This window comes from Natrix helvetica (assembly GCF_964273705.1).
Source record: "Natrix helvetica genome assembly, chromosome: 1".
In the NCBI taxonomy this organism is placed as follows: Eukaryota; Metazoa; Chordata; class Lepidosauria; order Squamata; family Natricidae; genus Natrix; species Natrix helvetica.
In genome coordinates this window covers 276,629,183-276,642,981 of record NC_138548.1, presented here as the reverse complement: position 1 = coordinate 276,642,981, position 13,799 = coordinate 276,629,183, and the positions used below count along the sequence as shown (strand labels likewise).

Below are 13,799 nucleotides of genomic sequence, written 5' to 3'. Positions count from 1 at the left end.
CACAAGCACAATATCAGGACAGCCTTCACCACTGACCAAAAAATAGCCCTCATCTTAAGAAACCCCAAAGACAAAATCCAGCTAGAAAACCAAGGAGTCTACCAAATACCATGCAAAATCTGCCCAGCAATATACATAGGACAAACAAACAGGAGGGTAAATGCACGCATCACAGAACACAAGAACGCAGTAAGAAAAAAAGAAAAAACTTCTTCCGTTTCCAGCACCTTAAAGCTACAGGACATGAAATCAACTTTGAAGGAGCCAGGTTAATCTCCAAAACAGAACACCTCCACAAGAGAATAATCATGGAAGCCATCGAAACAGAGAAACACCTACAGAGCATGAACAAATGTGATGATACCTCCCGCCTACCAAACATCTGGAAACCAGCACTAGCCAACAAACGAACACCACCCACCACCCAAGCCGTTACAATACAAAACAACAATGCACACACAGCCTGCACCAATCAGCACCAATCTACCAATCATGATACAACCACACAACCAATCATTCCACTTACTGAAACAAAGCTAGCACCCCATCCCCTCCCACCAAGACTTACAGAAAGACGGCAGCTCCGTTCCCATTTTAAGCCCACGCTTGAAGATGGCAGGTGAGATCCTGCTGAAACGTTGCAAAGACAATCTCAACCTTACACGGGAAAAGACCCGAATACAACAAAACCAGCATACCTACACCCGTGAAAATCTACGAAAACATATATATATATATATATATATATATATATATAGTGTGTGTGTGTGTGTGTTGTATTTGTGCTGATAAATAAATAAAGGGAGACTAGTATAGATCTATTTCAAGCTATTTAGCTCTCATCAGCTAGCCATACCCTTACTGGGATTTGAACCTGGGATTACTGGGATTTGAACCATATTTGGGCATACCAGGGGTTGTAACACAAATAAATGCATACATACATACATACATACACACACACACACACACATATACATGTATGTATTTGTGCTGATAAATAAAGGGAGACTAGTATAGATCTATTTCAAGCTATTTAGCTCTCATCAGCTAGCCATACCCTTACTGGGATTTGGACCTGGGCTGTATTACATATTAGGCAGATGTATTAGCCACTAAGCCACAGACTCTCCTCCTTTATCAGCTAAGGGGTATAGCTAGCTGATGAGAGCTAAATAGCTTGAAATAGATCTATACTAGTCTCCCTTTATTTATTTATCAGCAGAAACACAACACAAATGTAACAAAGGCAACATTAAAAATATGGTACCCACAGTTGTGTTGAAAATGGAAGAAGCTGTGTTGGATATTTTTCAGTGCCTCGAGTTATTTGTAAAAATAAAGGACATAAGTAAAAAAACTATTCAAAGTATGATTTTCTTCTCTGATTTATTTTCAATTAAAATATCTAGAAGACTTGGGTTTTAATATGTGACTAGTTGAGTTCTTTTTACCTTTTTAAAAAACCTTCCTTATTCCTTTCCCAGCCACTATTTGCTTTACATAATAAGCACGTATTTAATTATTTTTGTTTACAAGGCTGCCTTGTGCTTCATGCCTCATACTCAATGATTTTACATGTTAATTTAATCAAGCCATTGAGCTTTGCAAAACATGATTTAAAGCTGTGTATATTGTTTGAATTCAGTCTTATCACATTTTTCACTTGTTATGTCGGGATTATATTTTGAGGTAGAAACTAAGGTTTTCTCCCATTAAATTTCTGCTTGTTAAAACTCAAGGTTAAAGGAAAATGAGGATCCAATATAGGAAAAGTCTTCAGCAGGATCCACATATTTTGCTGCTTTTGCTAAGAATGATAAAAGCACAAATGCAAACTCTGTCCCTTTAGGGTGTACATACATGTGAAGCTATAGAAAAAGGCTTGGAAAAGGGACAGAGCTTGAGTGATGGAGCTGCCATACTGTTCGTATCATTCTCATCACCTTTGTTCCACTAAAAATACACACAGTCTATCTCAAGCTTGATTCCTCATCCATTCATGAACATGTCTACATAGGGTTTCCTGGAATAGCATCAAAGTGATTTGCTTTTGTTTTCTAGGTGGGTTTTTGTGTGTGTGTGTGTGTGGTTTTTTTTTTTTTTTTTTTTTTTTTTGAGATCCCATTCATGGATAACCAGACCTACCTAGTTTAACTGCTGAATTCAGGTCAAGTCAGAAAACAGCTCCAAGCTAAAAGAAATAGCATACATTTTTAATTATCTAGAATAATGTTCTCACCTGGATTCCTGATTACACACACCCATATTGCGCATACTTAACCTTTGGTCAAGTAATTAACAAACATTTTTAAAAGCTTTTGCTAGATATGTGGTACTTCAAGATTTGACACTTGGTTTTATGGAAGCTCATTAGTGACATTCAGTTGCTACTTGTATCTACAATTAATTCACCCTGTTATTTGCCTATTAAGTAGTAGAATCTGCAATTCGATTTACTTATATTTTTCAATTTTATGTTCTGTCACTAGATTTATATAATCCACCAGGAGTCCTGATGGAGTTGAGAATACAGGTAGTCCTCGATTTACAACAGTTCATTTAGTGACCAAAGTCATTGAAAAAAGTGATTGGCCCATGGTCACATAATCAAACGTCAGACATTTGGCAACTGGTTCATATTCATGATGGTTGCAGTGTCCCAGGGTCATGTGACCCCCTTTTGCAACCTTTTGACAAGTGAAGCCAATAGGGAAGCCAGATTCACTTAACAATTGTGTTATTAATTTAACATCTGTAGTGATTCACATAACAATTGTGGCAAGAAAGATTATAAAATGGGGCAAAACTCACTTAACAAATGTCTCAGCAACATACATTTTGGGCTCAATTATGGTCCTCAGTTGAGGACTACCTGTATACAACATTTATAATATATAAAGAAATAATCTTCCTGGCTCATTTTAGGTTCTGAAATTTTAAGAACTAATCTATGTCTATTCAAAATATTTTTTGATAATGAGGATGCTAGGCTTACTTTACACTTTTACTTAGTTGTTTGAGAAAAAAAATGTTTACCCTAATTTTTTTTAAAATACCTTGTATCAAAATGCCTGACCATACTAACTTCAGTGCTTTGGAATTTGAAGTAACTTAGCTGGAACATTTTACCTGATGCTTCACCATATTGGGGAGAAAGGTCACATAAATTGTGACATGGGTCATTTCAGTAGTAATCGTCATCACAGATTTCATTGCTCCAAACAAATTTTGTATAGCAACTGGCAAATCTGAGTAACAAAAGTGCATCAAGAATTGAAAATATAAACAATTTTGTAAGTATCTATGGCACCCAATCTAAACTTTTGGAAATCTGATAGCAATTTGTGAACCAGAATCAACTTTTGAGTACAATGTTTTGTTTGTGTTTAAATGTATATTTTTTAAAATAAACCTGCAGTAAATAAATCTCAGAACAGTAATTTTAAAGCTACTTTAAAAGCTATGGAATGATTGGACTGGGTAGTACTAAATGCTTTCAGAATAGTCCATTTTGCTTGTTGCATTGCTTTCTAATCAAAAATAAAGGTTTATATCTATGTTCAATATTGGAATATATGGTAATAGATAGAGGGAATATTATTTTCCATTCCAAAATATTTGGGGGGGGGGATATAATTAGGTTGAGAAAGGCTGCCATAAGGTTGAATTCCATATAACTGATAATTTAAGTATGATTTGGTGAACATAATACAGTGGTCATAGTACAAAACTATAATCATTTATATTTTATGAGATGCCGGAAACAATAAACAAAATAAACACCATGGCTTCGTACTAAGTCTACAGAAATTGGAATGAGCGTTTAATTAGCCTAACTAAAATAAATCAAAATGGAATAATGTGTGGGACTGGGCAAGTAAGGAAATTGGGTAACTAACTTCTGTATTGTTTTTTGAAATCCAGAGCTAAACAGTACAGAGGCAGAGGGGCAGATGGGGAAAAGCTGGTTCACCATATCTATTAGTCTACCAGTTGTGTACATGTTAAGCAAATATGGTTGACTATGCCTTAAATAAACAATGTGGTTGTTTTTTTAAGTAATACATTTCAAGCCACACTGCCTGTCACACTCCCTTGCGCTGCTCGTTTCTGCATCCGTTTTACACAATCGGCTGTCAGAGTGAAGGCGGACATGCTTTAAAAAAAAATCGTTGAAAAAGTTTGCTTTCCTTTTGAGAGAGAAACCTGAACCGAACAGCTCCACCGGTACTGCAATGTACTTTTTTTTTAATTTATATTCAAAGCAAAAAATTTCCCTGGGCGGAGTTTAATAATAAACTCAAAGCCCTTCAGCCTAAAAAGAAAGAAAAAAGGAGGCGGGAGGTGATTCCCTTTCTTCCGCGCGGGAACTTTCAGACGGACGCGGCCCGGGTTTCGTCGGCGGGCCGAGCGCGGCGCTCCAGCCCTTTGTGTACAAACCACACCCCCAACCAGCCTCCTGAGCCGGCCGGCCGGCCCTTGCTTCTTCTCATGTACTGCCGGCGGCCGGCTGGGTTTACTTTCGCCCTTCCTTTCGCCCGGGCCAGCAGGAGCTGCTGCCTGTGCTAGCGAGAGCGGGCGTCTCGCCCCCGTGGCCGTCCCTTGGCAGCCGTTCCGCATTGGCCTTGCCTGCCTGCTGCCAGTTATGTTCAACTACGAGGAGGCCACCGCCTTTCTGGGCGAATGGGGCCCCTTCCAGCGCCTTATCTTCTTCCTGCTCAGCGCCAGCATCATCCCTAATGGTTACACGGGGCTGTCCGCAGTCTTCTTGGCCGCCACCCCCGAGCACTGGTGTCGGGTGCCTGCTAACGCCAACCTGAGCTCGGCGTGGCTCAACGTCAGCATCCCCTTGGAGAAGCGCGGCGGGCGGCAGGTGCGGAGCCAGTGCAACCGCTACAGTCTCGAGGCCCTGGTCAACTTCTCGGCCGGTAACCTGAAACCCGGCCGTGATGTCAATCTCAGCCAGGTGGGGCAGGAGGAGTGCCTGGACGGCTGGGAGTTCAGTCGAGAGTACTACGACAACACCATTGTCACCGAGGTAGGCAGGTGCGTTGCTGACTTGCGGGCTGGGTGGGTGGGGGCAGAGGTAGAGGGTAGGGGGTTGGCAGCACGACGGCCTCCCAAGAGATCAAGATCAACCGGGGTGATGTTGGGAGATGTTAGCCTGAAATGGGTAAGGTGACTTCGACGCTGCTTCGCAGGGCGGACGTGGGTGTGTTGGTGGGGAGCGGGAATGTCGAAATAGTGATCGCCGCCTCGAGCTTCTTAAAGACGGGACGGAATAAAAATCGGATCTTAAGATGGGTGCGACTTTCCCTTCAGCTTTTCAGCTTTTTTACACCCTCTGCGTCTGATCTTGACATGGTTGCAAGTCTGACTATGGTAGTTTTGTGCAACTTCCTATTATCCTCAGGCTGAGGTATACTGACTTAGTTTGGTGTCCCCCCCCCCTTGCACAAACTTATCGAATGCAGGAAAGGATTCTCAAATATCTAAAAAATTTCTAATAAAATTCACAAATTATGAACATTCCACTTTCCCTTCATTGCTTTTCTCAAATTGTATTCTTTACAAATCAGGCAAATTCCATTCCACAGTATTAATGCCCCCATTGCCTCTCAGTTGTTGTTGCCTGTTATTTTTCCTCTTCTATACATAAAGGTATAAATCTCATACTACTTCAGGAGTAGTATGGGAAGGTTTTGCCTCATCTTTTAATGTTTTACCCCACAAGGCAGCTGAAAACTATTTTTATAGAGTTGTGAATTTGACAGGGGAGGAAAAGTACATTACAGAATCATAATCCTGTGAGTGTTGTGGAATAAGGGAAATACTATATTTCTCATCTTGGCTTCCCTATGACTTCTGTATTTACATTACATTGTAGAATACATTAAGAATGCACATGCATTAAGATACCTTTCTTTTTATTTATCAAAGAGAAACAAGTTATAGTTCAATTACAACTGCTGTATGTTTGCAATTAATATTAGACTTAAAAGTAATTGTTTTACTTCTGACAAAATACATTATGCAGATTTACGGCAGGAGATTGGAATTCACACTGCCATTCGGACATTAAAACATTAAAAGATTGTATTAGTAGTTTGTCTGGAACTTCAAGATAACTAAGGTCAAGATTTCACAAACACACACATTTCTCCCTTGATGGGGGTTTGGAAATGAAGGTTACTAGATAAATACTAGATTTCAGTGAATGCATTAAACTTCCAATTATTAGTAGAGTAACTGATTATTCATAGATATTTTTAAAGAAAATAGTGATTCTGCGACAATGAAAATATAGTTCTTTGTGATATATTTGTGTGTGCGTGCGCGCGCATGTGTGCGTGCGTGTATTGAATGATTTCACTTGCATGGGACGATTGCTCAGAAGAAATTACTTCAGAGAGATGAAATTCAATAACTATTGTTATTAAAGTATAGTATTTTTAAAATTAACCTGATAACAGCAGCCACTTAATTATAGTATTTGTATCTTTTTGTGAACATATTTTTGACAAATTCCAATTCAAAAACTAAAGCTCCCCCCTCCCCCCCAGTTTTTTCACTTATAGAGACTCACAGTATTAATTGTTACATTCAACATCTGGCCCACATTTTTGTAGCCTTTATTTTCTGTTTAGAATTTCAGGTAATGTTCAAACAAGACTTGTTGCATACATTTCCCCAGGAAGTTGCACAGATTGAATACTTCATAGAATTGCCACAACTCCACCCTGAATGTAGGTTTAAATCTGAGACTTAAATATTACACCTTCCTTTATCAAAATAATCCTTTTAGACTGTAATCCCATTTATGGTTATCACTTACTAAGCTCAACTTTTAGTCTATGTGAGCCCCTAAATTACAGAGAGCCAGTTTGGTATAGTGATTAAGATGCCGGCCCAGAAACTAGAAGACTGCGGGAGTTCTAGTATTGCCTAAAGCATGAGAGCCAGATGTGTGACTTTGGTCCAGTCACTCTCAGCCCAACCCACTTCACAGAGTTGTTGTGGGGAAAATAGGATGAGAAAAGAGTATTAGGTATGTTCACCACCTTAAGTTACTTATAAAGTGATAAGGATCGGATAAAAATCTATTAAATGTTATGCATTGGGGCAGTCAGAAGCTTTGCTGTGCACAGGAGATGAATGTAATGCCTGTTTGCTGCTCTTTAAAGAGCTGTATATTTTGCCAGAATCATGTGGCAGCTGCAAAGAGAAAGAATTCAGCTCTTTAAAGAATTACAAACAAGTGCTATGTTTGTACACTGTTTTTTCTGAATTAGTTCCAAGTCCGTTAGGTATTCCATTAGAGGTAGAAGATGTGTCAACCTATTTATTTTTATAGATCAGATGCTAGGTATCTCAGCTTTATTGAATACGAGACAACCCATGACCAGGGACACTTCCTTACCTAAACAGAGAAGTAGAATAACCATAGGCAGGCAAAAAAGGAGTGGGAGCAGAGGAACTTCTGACCTACTGCCAGCTTCCTCTTTGACTTTCCTTGTAGGAAGCTGACAGAAAGTGTTGGAAATGAAGATCACATGACTGCAGCACTGTAACAGGGACACCTTTGCCAAATTTCAATGCAATAGGAGTCATGGATCCCAAACTTTGGACACATTCTGTGTTAGACCGTTTGAGGGATATTGATTAAAAAAGTGCTCCCTATAGCACACAATTCCACCGAATTGAAGATTTGCAAACAATCAAATGGATACAAAAGTTTTAGTAGTATATAGATGATGGGCTGAGATATGAACGACTCACAATTTCAATAACTAATAGGTGGGATTTGATGTGTGTGTGTGTACGTGTACACACATGTGTACATGTACATTATGTATGGCACCATGCTTCTTCCTGCCAAACAGTATTTTTGCTTTTAATTAATAAAACTATTTTGTTCAATTTTCTAAAATCTTTTTACATGGTTCCGACTTCACACAAAAAGACAAAAAGAGAAGCAATGGTAAAATATAATAAAACAATAATGGACACTGCTAATTAATCCTCAGTAGTTTAGATTAAAAGACTGAAAAATAATAGCTTCAGAGATAAAGAGTGTCCTCACCAGTCACAGGTTTGGCAGAAGCTTATTTGCCCCTTGTCTGACTTTCTAAAAGCCTGTTATAATTGGTGTTTCGTTGGCAAAGTTTTATTGACTCTAACAACTTTTAAAATATAACCTGTTATGTTCCTGAAGCAATTGTGTAAGTTGTACATATAACCTTTCACCCACTTTTTCAATTCTAGTCTTACGTTTGTTTAACTCTTAATCTGTTGATTCATTCTTGCCAATTTGTTTCCAGCTGAACTGCATGTTTTAGCTTCTCTTGTCATTTTATCAGAGGGTGATCTCTCCTTGTGAATGAGCCTTCCATGACATTTAGGGGGAAAGTGCTTACGTTTGGTGTAAATTGCATTCCATTTCTTAAATCCCCATGCTATATTTTCTAGCCCTTATTTAGAAATCCATCCTTTTTGGGGATGAGTTAGGTGACAAATGGAGTATCAGGTTCACACACTGTTCTAAGCCACTGTTCACTTAACCACAGTGCATTGAATAAACCACAATACCTGGATTCACACAATATATACAATTATCCTGACCACGTCACATTATGTCTTGCTTTCTTATATGAACCTAGAATTTTGATTTGTAAACTGGTTTATGGTTTTGCATGTTCTGTGAAGCTAGCCAATTGTGGTTTATTCAGTAAACTGTCATTAACCAAAATATGACCAAAACATACAAATCAGATCAGTGTTCTGAACCGGCTCATACTCATCAGCCTTCAATTTCTAAAGACTAAATGTTTTTGGACTGCAGTTCTATAACAAACCCCACCTGTACCTCTCTTAAAAAGTATGTTTCAAAAGTACTGAACATTATAGAAATAAATGTAATTTTTGTGAGAAAAGCAGTTGTAATCCTTCTCATTACAAATCCAACAAGAGTTTCTTAGGTACCAAATTAAAACAAGTTACATTTCTAATATGAATTTTGCATTTAAATGTAAGATCACCAATTTCCTAGTCATTTCAACTGCATCTCCAATGTATTATGAAATGAATAGTCCCACCCTTGAATTAAGGAATATTGTTTAACTTCTAATAAGCTCCTCTACAGTTGCTGTTATTGATTATAGCCTCACAAGCATCTGTCTAATCACTGTAAATATCAATTAGTTCTGAAGGATAAGAGATAGGAATCTGAAATTCTTCCAAACATATAATATAAGATGTCACCCCAGTTTTCCAAGCTCTTTCCATCTTAATATCACAGGATTTAGAGAAAGGATATGTACTTCAGGGGTTCCAGACATCTTCCAGTCATCTTGTGTTGAGGCTTCCACTTAGATTCCCTACAACCCATCTTTGCCTGGTCAGTGAACTCCCCCCAAAAACATTTCTAACAGAGACCAGCAGATATTTTTATTTTACCTCTTATCTAAAAGCAAATTTGTAAAACTCTGAAAAATCCTCATCATTCAACCCTGATCAAGAAAAGGCCATTAAGAGTTGGCAGAAACAACAAATACTCTATAATGTCCCAAAGGTTGTTACTTTTCAGTTTCTGTTTGTCTTTTGTCAGGAATTTCGTCATATGTTTATCCCATCTCTTTTGTAAGATGAAGATAAGAAAGTTATCCAAATCATTCTTCTGGTTTATTGTTCGCACTTCTCTTTTAATTATTAAGATCTTAACTGGTTTCATTTTAAATCTAGTTTCTTTGGGCTCCCTCTAGTGTCAAAATATCAAAGTCCCATCTTATCAATTTTTTTTGTTTAATTGTTTAATCCACAATCTTTTCCCAGGAAATATTCTCCTAGTTAATTTCAAATTCTGATTTCAAATCCATCTGGTTCCTAAATCTGTTTATAACTTTTCAGATCAACATTCTAATCCACTTTTTCTGGTTATTCTAAAATAATTTTTTAAGGTGCTTGCATAAAACTTGCTTTCGTCAAGGATTGAAAGAGATTCACCCCATGTGATGAGACCTGCCTTTCCAAAAGTTCTTTATATTATTCTATTCTATTCTATTTATTATACTATTAATCAGGGGTGGGTTCCGGCCGCCATTACTATCAGTTCGGCGCCCGAAAAATTTTACTTTACTATACTATACTATACTATACTATACTATACTATACTATACTATACCATACCATACCATACCATACCATACCATACCATACCATACCATACCATACCATACTTATGTACACACATATACAGTTAACAAGCAATTTCCAGAAGTTATTAAGAACAGAAGTATGTGAACCCAATGTCTTTTGATGACTTCAATCCATGATGATCCCTCAGTTCCCAGTGCTCTTCTTGTCTTCTCCCAAGGAACCATTGTATGGAGCACTTGTAGGCAATCCAGTCCTCTCCTTTATCAGAAAGGAATTCTTAAAGAACTGATCCATTCACTGACTTCTCATTGTGCTATAGTTGTTTGGCTCCATTCTCAGCAGAGTTATCTTCAGACCACCATTGCTTCCCCAGAAATCCCAAGACAGATGTTTCTATCACTGAATATTCTTGCCTTGTAGTGTCTCATAGGATTTTGTTGAGAATTCAGTCTTGTTGCCTGAGCCAAGACTTTGCAATACATCTCCTTCATTATCTGGCATTCTTCTGAAGTAATCTGAAGTCTGTTTAGGATTTAGAAATGTTAACATTAACACAATCTCAAGGTTGAAAAAGACTTCAATCTATAGAATTACTATTTTTCAAAGAAATCCATGTAAGCATGGTTTGGGGATTAAGAGATTTTCTAAATAATTCAAGGGCTAGATTAACTCATAGAATAATATGTAAACTTGTCAGTGGAATGAAGCTGTTAATATTTTCCTAACAGAGATCTACTTCATACTTTCCAGTAATGAACAACTTTCCAGTAATGAACTAACACTCATGTGTTAGTTACCTTCATATAGCCTATATTTATTTAGCTTTTATTTTTTTCACTGTTGCAAAACCTGGGATTTATTCAAGAAAATAAATGTTATATATTTAGTTAAGTATCCTGCTGATTCCAACTGGATTTTGTTACCTCATTATTTTTCTGTTAATCCAATTAATAATAATCCAGAAGCCTTAAAGCAATATTCTACACATTTTCAAAATGAATTTCGCAGATTAATTATTGGCATCATTGGTAGTCTTAATAAATATTAACGAAACACAAAGACGCACATTTTTAAAAATAATGCCATTGCTTGGAGATTACACACATGCTTTGTAAATTGAAATTCTAAATTCCTGTGAGATGCCCAAGCAAGGGCTATAAAAAGGGCAGCTATCAATAGTAAGCATGTTATATTTTGCTCCACGGAGCTGTAATTCTTAAGGCAGACAACTGGCTAATGTTTGTAAAAAACAAACAAAAATAAACCCTCATCTTGTCAATTGACCTTAGAAGCAAACTTCTCATATGAACTGTTTGTTGTGTGAGTACAGTAATAACGTTTTATTCTGGTTCTTGTTTTGATTTTCACCTTCCTGTCCCAAATGCTTCTGTTGATTCCAATTAACCTGTGATTTCTCTAGCCCATTTTACTAGCTCTTACCCTGTGGAGACTGTGACTCTAGCTGGGTCATTAAAATATATTGGTCGTTTTCTCACTAATAGCATATTGCAGAGCATTTTCTAGATTCACACTAAAGCAACAATATTCAGAAAGGTTTTATATTACTTAAAAGTAAGATAAAAGCTACAATAAATCAATAAAAATAACTTTGAACGGTCACTAAATGAACTGTTGTAAATCGAGGACTACCTGTACCAGGATTAAGACTTCTATATTTATTTCATTTCTTTGACCTGTCTTGCTTATTAACATATTCAACCGGATCTTTGTTTGTTTTGTTTTTTACCTTTTCTGATGTTTCTTTTTTCTTTTTAATCTTCTTGGAAAATTTCAGACAGTGGGTAGATAGAAAATATAGCTTAAAAAATTAACTATATTTATTGAAAAGCAGCTGCAATTGTTTCTGGTATCCATTTGAACAGATTTGGATTTTGTCTTGGTTTGCTCTTTGTAATAATTTATCTTTGTAAGAAATCCGTAGTCCTGAAACAGTGCTCATCTCAGGAGTGTACTCTTTTATGCCAGGACCCGCAAGATCATTAATCATAAGTGCCTCTGCAGGTTAGAGCACTGATGTACATTGTGATTCCTACAACTTTCCAGTATAGATTACAAGTGATGCATCCCGCTGTTTTACTAATAACAGTAAACAAATGTTGTTCATTACCCCCATGGAAAGTTTGCCATTCTGTAGTTACAATTATAACTACCGCATTTTTCGAACTATAAGACACACCGGTATATAAGACGCACCACAATTTCGAAGAGATAAGTAAGAAAAAAAGTTTTTGCCTTCCCTCAGCCCTCAGCAGCACTCTGTATACTTCAGCAGGGCTGGGGCAAGGCAAAAATGTTCCTGTTTTGGCGAAAAATGGGGCATTTTTTACAAAAATTGAGGGTTTTTTGCTTTCCTTCAGCCCCCAGCAGCCCTCTGCAGGCTTCAACAGGGCCTGGGTATGGCAAAAACGCCTCTGTTTGTGTGAAAAACAGCCCATTTTTCACAAAAACGGAGACATTTTTGCCTTGCCCCAGCCCCGCAGAAGCCTGCAGAGTGCTGCAAGGGGCTGAGGGAAGGCAAAAAAGCCTCAGTTCTTGCAATAAATGACTCATTTTTTACCCATTTTTCACAAAAATGGAATGTGGGGGCAGGGCTTTGGGAGGTCAAAAATTGTTGCAGTCGGTGTATAAGACACACCAACATTTCCACGCTCTTTTAGGGGGGGGGGAAAGGTGCATCTTATACTCCAAAAATACGGTAATAGTTAATTAACTGAAATATTCTGAAGATTTGTTGAAAACTAAAAGACTATAGTTTGTTTTAAATTGAATGTCATTTAATCCTGGAATTATTAATTTTTCAGCTTGGGTGTCCATTATATTTTTGATTTTGATCAAATAAGTGTTCTGTCAAGTTCCTGTTAACTCCAAAAGTATACATGATACACCCACATTAAATAATACTTGTTCATCAGTTAATTTAAAAATATCAAGTAGTTGAACATTGAATAAAACACAGTGGATATAAATGTTGACCCAATAAGACAGATAGTGTGTCTATATTTTAGGTTTCCTATGAGCATGCTTGTAAGAGTGGCCAATTAAGTTCAATCGTATTTAACACTGAAATCCTTGGTTTGTGTTGTTGTTACTACAATCTACACACACACACATCTTTATTTGGTCATAGACCAGCATGTGTACAATCTACATTATCCACACGAACCTGACAGTTCTTAACCTAGAGCAGCCGACACATTTATATCTGTTATTCACTCAAGAATTTTACCAGATTCTTTGAAGCTGTTTGATAAGTAAGAAAAATAATGTTGAATACTAAAATCTTAGCAAGCATCTCCAGTTGACCACTGTTTTCATTTCTCAGTTTGCTCCAAAAGTGTTTGAAAGCAATTTGCAATCATTCTGCAGTCGGAATGAGACTGTTCTCCTCCTACCCTTCGCCGCCCCTTTTTCTCCCCCAGGTTTCCGCCCCCAGCCATTAACCTCTGCCATCTTGCCTCCGCTGTTAAAGGACTCTAGCTGTCCGTATGGGCCAATGGGACCCAGCATCTTTAGTCCAAGGCCCTTCCTCAAGGGCTTTTGGGAGAAACACTGTTCACCCTGGGATTTTGGGCTCAGGTGACAGTTCACCACCAGGCAATCAGAGGAAGGGAAGGGAGAAA

At 37.6% G+C, this 13,799-nt stretch overlaps 1 protein-coding gene across 2 annotated transcripts in view; it reads left to right on the top strand.

The window, feature by feature from the left end:
* Positions 1-4,475: 4,475 nt before the first annotated feature.
* LOC309384872 (organic cation/carnitine transporter 2-like) overlaps positions 4,476-13,799 on the top strand; it is a gene marked incomplete at its 3' end in the record, with an annotated part of 29,576 nt that continues 20,252 nt past the window's right edge. For both annotated transcript variants that reach the window (XM_081938715.1, XM_081938716.1), the window contains exon 1: positions 4,476-5,041. In XM_081938715.1, coding sequence (XP_081794841.1) covers positions 4,649-5,041 — 393 coding nt within the window. In that variant the 5' untranslated portion in view covers positions 4,476-4,648. The remainder of the gene's footprint in view (positions 5,042-13,799) is intronic.